We start from the raw sequence: 12267 nt of genomic DNA, 5'->3' as shown, positions 1-12267 counted from the left end.
TGATATATTTTATATTTACCTTATATAAGGAAAATTTTTGTTACCTAAGAAATCGATATAAGAAGCGACAAGAACAGACATGAAAGGGGCATGTTTCAGCAGTACACTGACGAAAATTCCCAAAAAGAATGCAGTAAAGATAAAAAGTTATCGAAGTTCTATAGGAAAAATTGTTAGTCTGGACGGGCATTAGTAAATGAGCGAAACGCAAATAGGAACCTATATAATGATGCGGTTGCTTAAGGTGACATGTTTTAAAGTAATTCCTGCTTCAAGTTGTCTTATCGCAAGACGTGCCGCTAAATACAACGGCTTTCCAACTAATCTTGTATACCCAAGACATGGAGCGTTTCACGGCACATGTTAGGGCCAAGTATCCGGAAGCTAGCATTAAACACAGCACCAGTTAGGAAAAGTGGTCGCACCTTGAGGAATGCATTGTTTTGATTGCGAAATCGCATGCATCATAATACCGCTAGTTAAATGGCACTTAGTTTGCGAATTGTATTCCGCGTACATCCAACCGTGATAGTAGTGAAAAATGAAGTTACATTCCTCGCTGTTTCTCTTGTGCGGTGGTGCACGTTTCCATTCTAGGGCCAGATGCGTTGGCAACGGCGAAATATAATTTCTTTCCGGATGCCGTGCACCGAAAACATATTTCTGGTCAACGGTACTATCACGCACTGGCGCACGTTTTCCGCCGCTGGTAGTGGTCTCGACCTGCATATTCAAGAACGCTCTTACGCTAGAACTGTTCGTAATGCCAGCGAATGGTGATGTTGGACATGTTATTAGCGATGGCTGCCGGCCAGTGGCAAACAGCCCTTGCGAACGAAAAGCTTTGAAAAGCGCTTGTCCTGTCTCGATTTGTCCCTCGTCCTTACTGCGCTGTGCTACTTGCATTACTTTAAGTTCGAATTCAGGTGCCAAATTCACAAAGATGTCCATTTGTGTTATTTGCTGTTGGCCGGCCGCCTTGTTTAATATGCCCAACATCACAATTCGCTGGCATTTGCTCTCACGAACGGTTCTAGCGTAAGAGCTTTCTTGCGAATATATGAGCCCCGGCGCTGAAAATTCTTTACTTCTTTTCCAGTAGTAATATTTTTCGAATTTTCGTTTATCCCTGTTGAAACAAACGGCGTATTACAGTGTACTGCCGGACACTCCGTGCATGCGTGTGTTTAATTCCTTATGCAGACTTGAACATTTTGTCCGCGTGCTCCCACGTAGCTATATTACTCGTCACGGCCGCACGGAGCGAGGTCGAGCCAGTTGCATGGGGTGTCTGCTCGTTCACATTGCGGAGGACTGTATGTGCACTTTTCCTGCATGTAGTGTGCTACGTGTTTCTACAAGCTTGGGGTCCTTAGTTTTTGTTCGGCGTGGTGGAACGTCGTCTCCTCGTTGCACATTTTAGTAGCGCACGTTCACTGCGCCCCCCCCCCTCCCATTTGCATTCAGCCCGGTTATGCCACTAAAGCGCCAGCTGTATGCAGCCTCCCTTGATCAAACAGAACGCGCACGCTGAGCCGATCACGCTACTCCTGCATCCCAATGTGCCCGAATCTGGCACTGGCAAAGCCAGTAGCCAGTACCTGTTTTCAACCTATTGCAGCCGCGGTGGCCGTGCCCACGTGGCTGGGCCGCTTCCCGCACACGCAGTACTCGCGTTCCGAGACCAAATAAGTGGCGTGGCGTGACGCGATGAAAGTTCGAGCTCCCAGCGTGCCGATGGCGCGGGAATAATTGACACGCCGTACGCAAGGGAGCAGTTTACTTCTTGCGCGTAAAGGCTTCGAGGTTTGTTATCGCGCGCAGCACTAGGCCTGAATGTCTTGATTACACAGATAAATGGACCACGGATTGCCGAGTGCCTCTTAAACAGCCCCCACACGCGAGAAGCGATAGCGGTCACTTGAGGCCAGCGCAGCGCACTCGGGGACCGAAGGCACAGCACCGCGCCGAATGTGTGTGGGCTTGCCTGTTCGAAACATACAGGTTGTCCCACATAACTTGAGCCAAAGTTTCAAAAATGAAAGGCACTCCGGACGCGAGTTGAACCGAATGCATAATGTAGGCACTGGCCTAGAATTGCTCAGGCTATTTTTTTTATTTTCCCCTTAGCTAAAGGATTAGTTGTTTAATTTATGAACTTCTGAAGTATTGGCTGCAGACGCCAACTGTGACATGCAAAGTTGTAGAGCACCATAAACAGCCTCTCAAATTGTTCCGAACACGACATATCTCACGTGGTCCTTTTTTCCGCGTTCCAAAGATTGCCCGCGAAGTATGAAAAAATACCACGTGACGGGGCGCACTGTTATTGTGCTGCTCTCAAGCGTGCGATGGATGAACAAGGTCGGCTGCAGCGAGGCTGGCCCGCGACAGGGCGTTTGCACCGTCATGCGATAAGAGCCGCATGCCCAGATACCTACACCAGGCATGACGCCCTGTCGCGGGCCAGTCTCGCTGCAGCCGAGCCACAGAGTAATATAGTAATACTCTATGGCCGGACCTTGTTCATCCATCGCACGCTTGAAAGCAGCACAATAACAGTCCGCAAACGCCCAGTCACATGGTATTTCTTCATATTTCGCGGGCTTTCTTTGGAACGCGGAAAAAAGGACCATGTGAGGTATGTCGTGTTGTAAACAATTTATTGAGAGATTTCTCAAGGTGCTCTACAACTTTGCGTATCACACTTGCAGTCTGCAAGCAATGCTTAAAAAGTTTATTAATTAAACATAACTAACCCGTTAGTTAAGGGGAAAATAAGAAATAGCCTGAGTAACTCAAGGCCAGTGCCTACATTATGCATTTGGTTCAACTCGCGTCCGGAGTGCCTTTCATTTTTAAAACTTTGGCTCAAGTTATGCGGGACAACCTGTACAAATGGGTGCACTTATCTCCACGTTAAAGAGGCGGGGAAAAAAAAAAAAGGAGACGGAAAGGAATCACGATTTTGGGTCACGTTACTTACCACTTGGACTTATTTTAGTGTGGCCGAAGGAAAACACAAGATGAAAGGGCGTTCAAGTGTCTGCTGGTAAAAGCTCAGCAAGATGCAGCTGCATAGTCTACTACCAAGCAAGAGCAAGAGACGTTTAGAGTAGTGGTGGAAAAGAAAAAACAGGGAAAAGATTGACACGACCGGATCCGTTACAGGTGCAGCGGTACAAGGTAGACAAGTTTTGAGGAAGAGAAAAAAATATTAAGGAGATGTATACGAAAATGCTTGAATTAAAAGAATCTATAGCATACCTGAGTAACTCAAGCAAGCTAGGCGACTATTCATCACTGCCAAAGGGATGCCACTAGATCATCATCATTATCACAAAAGCTTCGTCACTCGTCACGTGTGCACGTGTAGTGTTTTACAGCGACAGCTGCTATGGGTTCCCTCCACCAACGTTACTAGATCTATTGCCCTCCACTAATCGTTTTGATGTTCACCGGTGACTGTCGTAGGGATCCCAAAGTGCTTGGCGAGAAGCTTATAAAAGGGAAAATAATAATAATAATTAGCCGTGCGCCACAAGGATCCAAACTCGGGACCCATAGATTGGCGTAAATTTTACCTCAGGCCATAGAGTTAGTATACTAACTCTGGAGGAAAAGCTAATGAAAGAAGTGGAAACCGCAAAGGCGCCGCCATGTTGCTACGACTCAATTCTATAAATCTAAAAATAGTAAAAATATTATGTAAAATCATGAACACATAACTTGTGCGTATGGACAACGTGTAAAGTTCATTCCATATATTTTTCAGAGAGATCGGGCGGCTATTTAGAAAATATTGATGTAAAATTTACGGCGTGTGAAAGGATGCGTTAGCAGGCGCTTTAACTAGATAGTGCCACCTTACTAAGGACTTTCTTTTTCCGCTTCTCTTTTTTTTTTTGACATAACGGCTAGAGTGCATTGCGATACAAAGGGGAAAGCACATAAACTTGATCATCATCATCAGGCTTGGGTTCACGCTGATTGGGCGTCTCGTCAGAACTGCATTACACAGTTTGCGCCAGCACGCCTGCACAGAGTAGTAACATGGCGGCGCCCTTGTGGTTACCTATATCAATACATGGGCGCTATGGGGAGCTGTCCTCTATATCTATGCCTCAAGCACTCCACCACAATGCTGCAGCAGAGAACAGTACTGCGCCTGAGAGCTGCTATGAATGGCTGACGCCTGCTCGACTTTCTCTACTAGATCAAGCTAAAGCCCCTCCATACATGTTTTCGCAGAAAGCGGTGCTGGCACATGGTTGGAGGGACTTTAGATAACACTGGCGTTGGCACCTTTCTCGTCTTCTGGCGCGCTGTCATCGCAATTGCGGAGGGCGTCCCGATTCAAGTTCTCTTATTGCTCGTACGCATCTTCGAATGTTTACTACAGTGCAAAACTTACTGCGCATATTGCACCAGCTATCGTGCCGCTGCAACTTAAACTACTGACTTATTCGTTAAAGAGTGGCTCACATGTTAGAGAACCTGGACTAGCCAGAAAGTCTGTCATATTGCGAAGAGCTTATAGCAAAATGCTCAGGGAGAGAGAGGAGGAGGAAAAACTTTATTTTCGTCAGATGTTAGGCTTCATTGAATTACTGAGTTCTGCCAGGTGGCATGGCTGAGGGAGAATGTTGTTATGCCCTCTCCTGTACCTTTCTTTTTTTGAACACTTCGTTGCAGAAAACATGGCCCGATATGCACAGACTACAGGGTGCTTTAATATTCGGTAATGTGGAAATATATCAGCATCACTGAACACACTTTGCAACTTATCTTGTTTGGTCAGCACAGATAGCGCACAAACATTAAATGAGCCATTTAGTTTGCTGGCAGTTAGTTCATCCTGCCTAACAAAATGTATGGGGTGTATTACTTGCACGCATGATGCAACAAAGCCACGAGCGACGTGACGAAGCACACGCAGCTGCGCCACCTGCGTTATGAGCCACTGCCCCTGAACTGCACACTACATGGCCTCGTTGCACCACCAATGCATGCACTTTGCCGAAGGACAGCATGGGTCACACAATATGCAAAACCAGTAGTCGAGTACACTTTTGCAGTGCTGCATCTGTGGCCTACTGGTATATTGAGCCAGCTTCTGCATTTAAGCTGATGTTGAACTATGGAATGAATGAAGGAACTTTCATTTCGGATGTCTATGCAACTCATCTGTAGACTGCAAATTGTGTGCGGTGAACTTGTCTCCAACAGTTAATTATGCCAATGCACTTACACATTATTTATTTATTTACATACTCTCAGCACCCTATGGCATTACAAAGATGAGTGTTTAATGAATGGAGTCATTTACTGCCTTTCTGAAAGTGGCAGAGCAGTGATGGAGGCAATGCCATTTTGCTGCATGCATGTGGAAAAAAATATAGAAATGGCAAAGCACAGCATGATGGAACACTCACCTTGAAAATATTATTGTTTTTCAACGGCACATAAGGGAAAGCACATAAGCACACAACGAACTTGAACTGCATTTTCTGCTTCCTTATTTCACAATTGTTGTTAACTATAAATCTGCTGCAAACTGTTTTTTTGTGTGCCACCAAAGAACTGCTGTGAACATATTTTATATATAGCTTCAATTATGGTCATCCTCTTCATTCCAGAAATGAACCAAAGCCCATTCTTATAAGTTACGTACGAGCCGAGACGGCACAACATGCTCTGAACCTCAAGCAGGAGTTGCACAAAATGAACTTCAGTGTATACCTAGTGAGTACCAATTGACAGATTTTATTCAGGCGATCGCAGCATTTGTAATCATGCTCTGTGTGCATAATCTTAGGACATTGATGAGATCAAGATCGGAAGCGACTGGCAGGATGCACTCAATTATGCAGTGAGCGAGTGCCACTTATTTGTACCTCTGATCAGTCCCATGTATGGCAAGACACAGTGGACAAACCGAGAGGCAAGTGTTTTTGGCAAAAGCATGCAATGTTGTGTGATGTGTACATATTCTAATGGCTAAGTCTTTTTTCCCACATAGGTCAAGCTAGCAGATGTGCTTCACAAAGTGATCATCCCTGTCAATTTCCTCGAGACCTGGCCACCAGAGTGCCTTGCCATTCAGTTTGCATCCACCCAGTACATTGCAGCTTGGAAGGCTTCAGAACATGAGACCGGCCAGGGCAAGCAGAACAGGCCAATCGATCAGAGCCCTGACCTTGGAGCACCTACTGGCTCTACTCCTACAGGAGAGGGGTACAAATATGACTACAGAGTGTGGGATGAAACTAACTTGAAGCGAGTTGCCAAAGAGATTGCTGAACGCTACCGACAGACAGTCAAGAGGGAACAAATTGCCGAACGTCGAAGCAAGACTTCCAGCTTAAAGGTAGCAGAGAGAGACATTATTGTGTTTGGACAATGCCCAACATGCTGTTTTTTGGTTGCAGATCAAGCGAATTTCTCACATAGGCACTCTCGCCACCGTTGACGAGCAGCCAACAATGCGAGTCAGTTCTACATCAGAAGCAACCGCTGCCATTTGTACAACAGAATCGCTCGAACCTGTGGAGACCAAGGAGCTCATTGTGATAACGGCACATCCCAAACAAAAGGAGATGGTACGCATCCTGCACATCTGCTTCTGCAAAAGAGTTTCCTAACACAGTGTGTTCTTCACAGGTACAAGTTATTGCAAGAATGCTTGAGCAAGATGGGTTCAGGGTCTGGAGCACAACAGAGTTGAATGAAGCAAGAGACAGCTGTTCAGACACAGAAAGCATTCCCACTAACCCTAATACACCTCGGGAGCTTGCACCCATTCCAGAGGGTGAAAGAGTCTTTAGTGACACTTACAGGGAGGCCAACAACCGCATCCTGGAACACAAGCGGCTAAGCTCACTTCGAGAGCAGGAAGCACCTGGTAAGTCATGTCATCTGCTAAAAGCTACATTTCAGACTGTCATAAATGTATAGCCTCTCACAAATGTAAACCTTTCTTTTCACAGGATATGCCACATATTCCGTCACAGAAGGTCGTTCTGTGTGCCGCCTTACATCCCAGGCCAGTGATGCGAGCGTTGTATCTATGCTTGCGGGAGAGAAACTAGAAAAACTGACTCGATTCCAACAAAAGGCTGTTCAGGCCAAAGTTGTAATTGTTTTGATTACAAAAGAATTCACAGCATCACGTACCTCTGAACAACAGGTGAGTTGCTATGCCCAACGTTACTTTCAACAGCACTAACTGAAAACAAATTATTTCAGGTATTCTATATTGAACACAGGAAGCGTGTAGTTCTGGTCAAGTGTGATGACTGCCCAATTCCATGCTGGTTTACATCACTAATGGGCAATGACATCATTTCGGTAAGTAGCAACTCGTCTTTACTAGCAACTGCTAAGAGCCTTTAAAAAGCTAGAATGTGCCAGTTATTGCATATTTTCTATCATGACCACTTATTAAAACAGCCATGCAGGTATCTTAGCTTCTAGTTAGTTCCAAAGAATAGCTATACAAAATAATTGCAAGTAAGCTGTCACCAAAAATTGGCCGAAAGGTGTTGCATTATTCTAGTGTGAGAATGTTGCTGCTAGCCAGTCAAGTGTGCACACAGAAAGTACCTAATCTCACTGGTTGCGTCATACATACCTGCTAAAGACAGAACTACTAGAAATGCAGACTACATGCACTGCTAACAGAAATATATGATACAAGAATTCATTTGCATCAAGATCACTCAGAATTTACTTCAATGTGAATACTCTGGTCCCAGAGTGGACACATAACTAACGTAACACTTCGGTGCCGACACTGCACTATTTTTTCTTTTGATATCACATGCCAAGGCCTTTCATTTGTGAAGGCGTACTATTTAAGACATCACATGTAACATTTTTAAGTGATTATGACTACGGCACAGGAATGCATTAATTACGATTGTGGTAACTTAGCCATACTTTAGAGACAAGTGAGACCATATCAAAAAATCAACCTAAAACAAGCAAGCTTTAAAAAACCTACATGCAGTCCATAATATTGCTTTTCAGAGGGATAACCCCGAATTTGAAAACATACTGAGGATCCGGATAAGGCGTGCAACAAGCCCCGACACTTCAGAAACCCCAAAGGATGCTGCCGCAGAAGCCACAATGCAATGCTTGGTGAATAGCATGCCATCCTTCAGTAGATTGGGTCACCTTTGTCAACAGTGTGCTCACGACCTTACATTATATATATATATATATAATTTCTTCTGCTATTTGCAGGTAAGTTTCATCAAGAAGGAAATTCCATCTCTGGAAACATGCGTGTACATTGCTGGGAGCAGCAAGCTGCAGTCAACAAGATCAGTCGAAATATGCAGGTGCGTTACAGCATTTATTTCAGTTGTACACACCTAACAAGTAAAGGCAGAGAAATCATGGAAACTAAAAACTGTCCAGTGAGCTCTCAAACGTTCAAGCAGTTGTACCATTTTTGATTATGCTGCACAATCACCAAATGAAAACATGTGCCTTCCAAACTTAAAGGCAGCTACAAACAGCACAAAACCATAATTTTATTAGAGATCCCCATAAAAATGCAATGAGTAAAAAACAAATGCCCTATGAAGCAACTACAAGAGTGCATAGTATCATTTAGGCCCACCAATGCTGAACTTTTACAGCACTAGAAAGGTAATTTTGGTCGGCGAGACCTCCCAAGAGTGTCTGGTGCACAAGAATCATTGCTTCAAAGGTGCATTTACCTTTCCTCACCAACGTGTACAAGAAACATACCTGCGCAAAATCAGTAGATAAACTTCTCACCAGTGAAATGTTAGTGCAGCATATCATGGACCAGGTTATTCATTTAGCAAAGTTTTTGAGAGATATTTAGCTAGAAAGCCACATACATAACTATAATGCCTTGTTTGAGTTCAGCACAGGCAATGGCAGTGACGTTTCCAGTGGCCTGTTTGAACAAGGCAACACCATACACAAGAATTCCCATTTCAAATATATGTTGTTCCAGAGGCACCCTAACTCTTCTAATGCATGCTGTGCAAACACACACATCACCTACGGGACACTGTGGTGCGGTTCTTTTGCTCTTATTCATACCCGAGAACACAGGGTTTATATTCCAACTTCAGTCACCATGAATACTGTCCATCTGGCATGTGCTCATTGACTGATGCAGCAGAAGCTGTGCTAGCTTAGTTATGACACATGCACACATACCTGCTTGCCCTGACAAGGAGAAGCAGTGTGAAGAAAGTTTTATAAGTCCCTATTTGATTTTAGCAAGGATAATATACATAGTGATTAGGGAACTTATTGAAAAAGGTTCTTAAGATACAAGCAAAAAAGAAAGCATTACATGGGCCAAAGCTTCGAAGCAAGTGCAGTGATCCAACATCACATTCATCACTGCTGTACAAGTGCGACTTCAAGGGTCACAGCAGGCTGCTTTATTTTAAAAGCCATGGAACACACATCAGATTAGATTTTCATTCATGCTGAATAACTAGGGAATCTTCTAAGAATATCTACAGTGGACAAGGTGTTGCTTCTCTGTTTTCTTTTCGCTTGATGTGCAAATTTTCCACTTTCTTGCTAGCGCAGCGTTTATAGTCATCAGCCAGGTTAACATCTCCAGCTTCTCATCGAAGTCAGCATCGCTCCCGCTTGTGATAACCCCCATGCCCAATTCCTGTAAGGTACTTCCAAATAAGTTGTTGCGAAGCACACCCTTTTATGAAGCAGCACCGACAAACTTTGTGGCATTGGAAGCGGCACACATGCTTTTGCTGCATCAGTTAGTCGGGACACACAGCTTTAAGCCAGCCATTGCATGAAAGTCAGAATATGGCCCAGGTGAAGTGCACATGATTTCTGCATATGCACACAGTTGCTGTATCTGATCCGCAGGCAAGAAAAAGAGGCATATAAGTGATTCAGTGCTCTCCGCACTTATACAAGAAACAAAAACAAAAGGAGAAAAGAATGCTACTTAATACATCAAAACAGGGATACTAGAAAGGCCACATAAACTTGTGCACTTTTTTGTCCACTGCTACAGTTTGCATCCACGACCCCCGTAATACTTCCTTAATTTTAACATTGAACTGTTTGGGAACCTTCACATACAGATATGAAATGAGGACAGCAAGAGTTGACTAAGTTGATCATAGAACAGAGAATAAGGGTATTACATTGGGTTTACTGTAGCAAAAAAGTGCTACCCCTACCAAAAATAGAATAAGGGACTATGTACATTACGTCGAGTTTACTTTACTAAGACAAAGAATTGCTAACAGTAACAGGGTGAAGGCCTAAATTTCTACTTTTCTTATGTGCACAAAATTGAAAAGGCTGGGTAGCTGCATCTTTTACCTTATCCGTTGTGTAAGCAAACATTATAAGGTTATTAGTGAAGAGAAACCGAAAACAGCAAGGCCACTGAGTAACTTCACTGAGGTGCCAACCATGCTCGGATGCAAAAGATATTTCCTTTTAAATGCTACCATATTATATTTAACATCAACGTGCAATAGCAGAAACACTGTGCGATTTTAAATGCAAAGGGTTATCAGGAAACAATGCACAGTTTCATGGCTGTGACTAACTGGCACATAGTTGTAAGCAAGAAAACTGCACATAATTTACAACACAGACACATGCAGTGAGCACCGAATCCACCTGCCATGCTAAGTAGGACCCATTTCCACTAGGATGGGATTGAGCATGCCATGTATAAATTGTTTATCCCAAATTGAAGTCTACTGCATCCACCAGATGTGCCTGGTATCTAGCAGCCACTTTGGCCAGATTTGACTGCCCTGTGCCATGTCATCCACGTCCACAAATGCCAGTACATAGGTGTCATTGTACTTTGCGTTCAATGAAATACAGGTCAACATTTGCAAACCGTAGGCTGCTTCAGCTTTGCTCTGAACTCTCAAAATATTTGCACGGCAATGGTCAGCACCAACACCACTGCGTTACCAGGCACTGAGACAGTTTTTCCAACCATTCTGCTGACTACACTCAATTGCAGCAGCACGAACATGCAGTCCTACATGACTGGCAGTTATAAGATCCAGTACAATGTTTTCATTCCAAGTAGTAGTGCACGCTCAGTGAACCCCTGCAACAGTAGTTTTTTCCAGCCACAAAGCAAGCAGCATTCTACATTACAGTAGGGCATTAGTACGAAACTTACTGAACAACCAATTCACACCACCTTTCAGCTAATGCTAACTTTTATTTCTGCTTGTAATTCCCAGGGAGATCGGCAAGGAGCTTGCAAAGAGGCCCAACCTGGCTGTTGTCACAGGAGGATTCTTTGGAGCACCTGATGTTGTAGCCAGGACATTTCATGAATGCCGAGTCAACAATGGTCACACTGACCCTCAAGTCTTTCACATACTGCCCAAGCGAGATGACAAGGTTCAAGATTGGCCATCTGAAGCCTATGCTCAGAAAACTAACTGCAGCTTGTCTTTTGCAGATGTTCACTGGCAAAGTGCAGCAGAACAGTGATGGTTCTTTTGCGGCAATCAACTACGGGAGGAACCTGTTCCTTGGGAATTCAGTCAAAGAACGTGAAAGTGCAGTGGCACGTGCTTTCGACACATGCATCGTGGTAGAAGGTATGCATCAGAGTGACAGAGAATAGCATGCACTTAGCACAGGATGTCACACCTGCCTGTTGAACAGTAGTACAGACAAAGTGTTTCATGCTTGCAGACACTGCACAATTACCTACACTACTATACAACAACACAGTACTCACATTTAATTCAGCAGGAAAAAAATAATAAAGAAAGGATAATGGCATACTCATCGGCACTGGTCCTCAACAAGCTGCATTCAAACTTCATTATGCTGAACTCGGGAGAGATACAGAGAAACTTGGTATAGCAAAAATTGCAAAAACAGTGCAAAGTGTTTTATAGGGCCTCTTTACACTCCTCTCTCAGTGGTACATAAAGGTGGCACTAAAGAATGCATTGAGAAATTGCTTTTGTGTATTTTTGCAAAAATGGCTTTGTTGGAGACCGAGGCTGAGCACACGCTGTGGGAACTGCTAGCTGTGCATGCAGTCAGTATGCAACTTAACACATAGCGTGTTTCTTCACTACACCTTCAAACCTCCTTTACTTTGCCGAGCCCCTCTGTTTTCTTCATTGTGGCTACAGGTTGACTACACAAGAACATATGACATACTAGGCGCGAAATTATTAGCATTTAAAAACAGCTCTACATGCATTCTAAGCATAAGGGGGTTCTGCATCG

At 44.0% G+C, this 12267-nt stretch overlaps 1 protein-coding gene across 5 annotated transcripts in view; it reads left to right on the top strand.

Annotated features, from left to right (window-relative positions):
• The window catches only part of LOC135901340 (uncharacterized), a 174376-nt gene that overhangs the window by 160276 nt on the left and 1833 nt on the right, over window positions 1-12267 (top strand). For all 5 annotated transcript variants that reach the window (XM_065431092.1, XM_065431087.1, XM_070531151.1 and 2 more), the window contains 11 exons: window positions 5640-5745; window positions 5819-5944; window positions 6023-6370; window positions 6432-6602; window positions 6664-6904; window positions 6990-7189; window positions 7249-7350; window positions 8032-8145; window positions 8251-8348; window positions 11256-11418; window positions 11480-11621. In XM_065431092.1, coding sequence (XP_065287164.1) covers window positions 5640-5745; window positions 5819-5944; window positions 6023-6370; window positions 6432-6602; window positions 6664-6904; window positions 6990-7189; window positions 7249-7350; window positions 8032-8145; window positions 8251-8348; window positions 11256-11418; window positions 11480-11621 — 1811 coding nt within the window. The remainder of the gene's footprint in view (window positions 1-5639; window positions 5746-5818; window positions 5945-6022; window positions 6371-6431; window positions 6603-6663; window positions 6905-6989; window positions 7190-7248; window positions 7351-8031; window positions 8146-8250; window positions 8349-11255; window positions 11419-11479; window positions 11622-12267) is intronic.

Source organism: Dermacentor albipictus, chromosome 1 (assembly GCF_038994185.2).
Source record: "Dermacentor albipictus isolate Rhodes 1998 colony chromosome 1, USDA_Dalb.pri_finalv2, whole genome shotgun sequence".
NCBI lineage: Eukaryota > Metazoa > Arthropoda > Arachnida > Ixodida > Ixodidae > Dermacentor > Dermacentor albipictus.
This window is presented reverse-complemented; position numbering and strand designations above follow the sequence as displayed.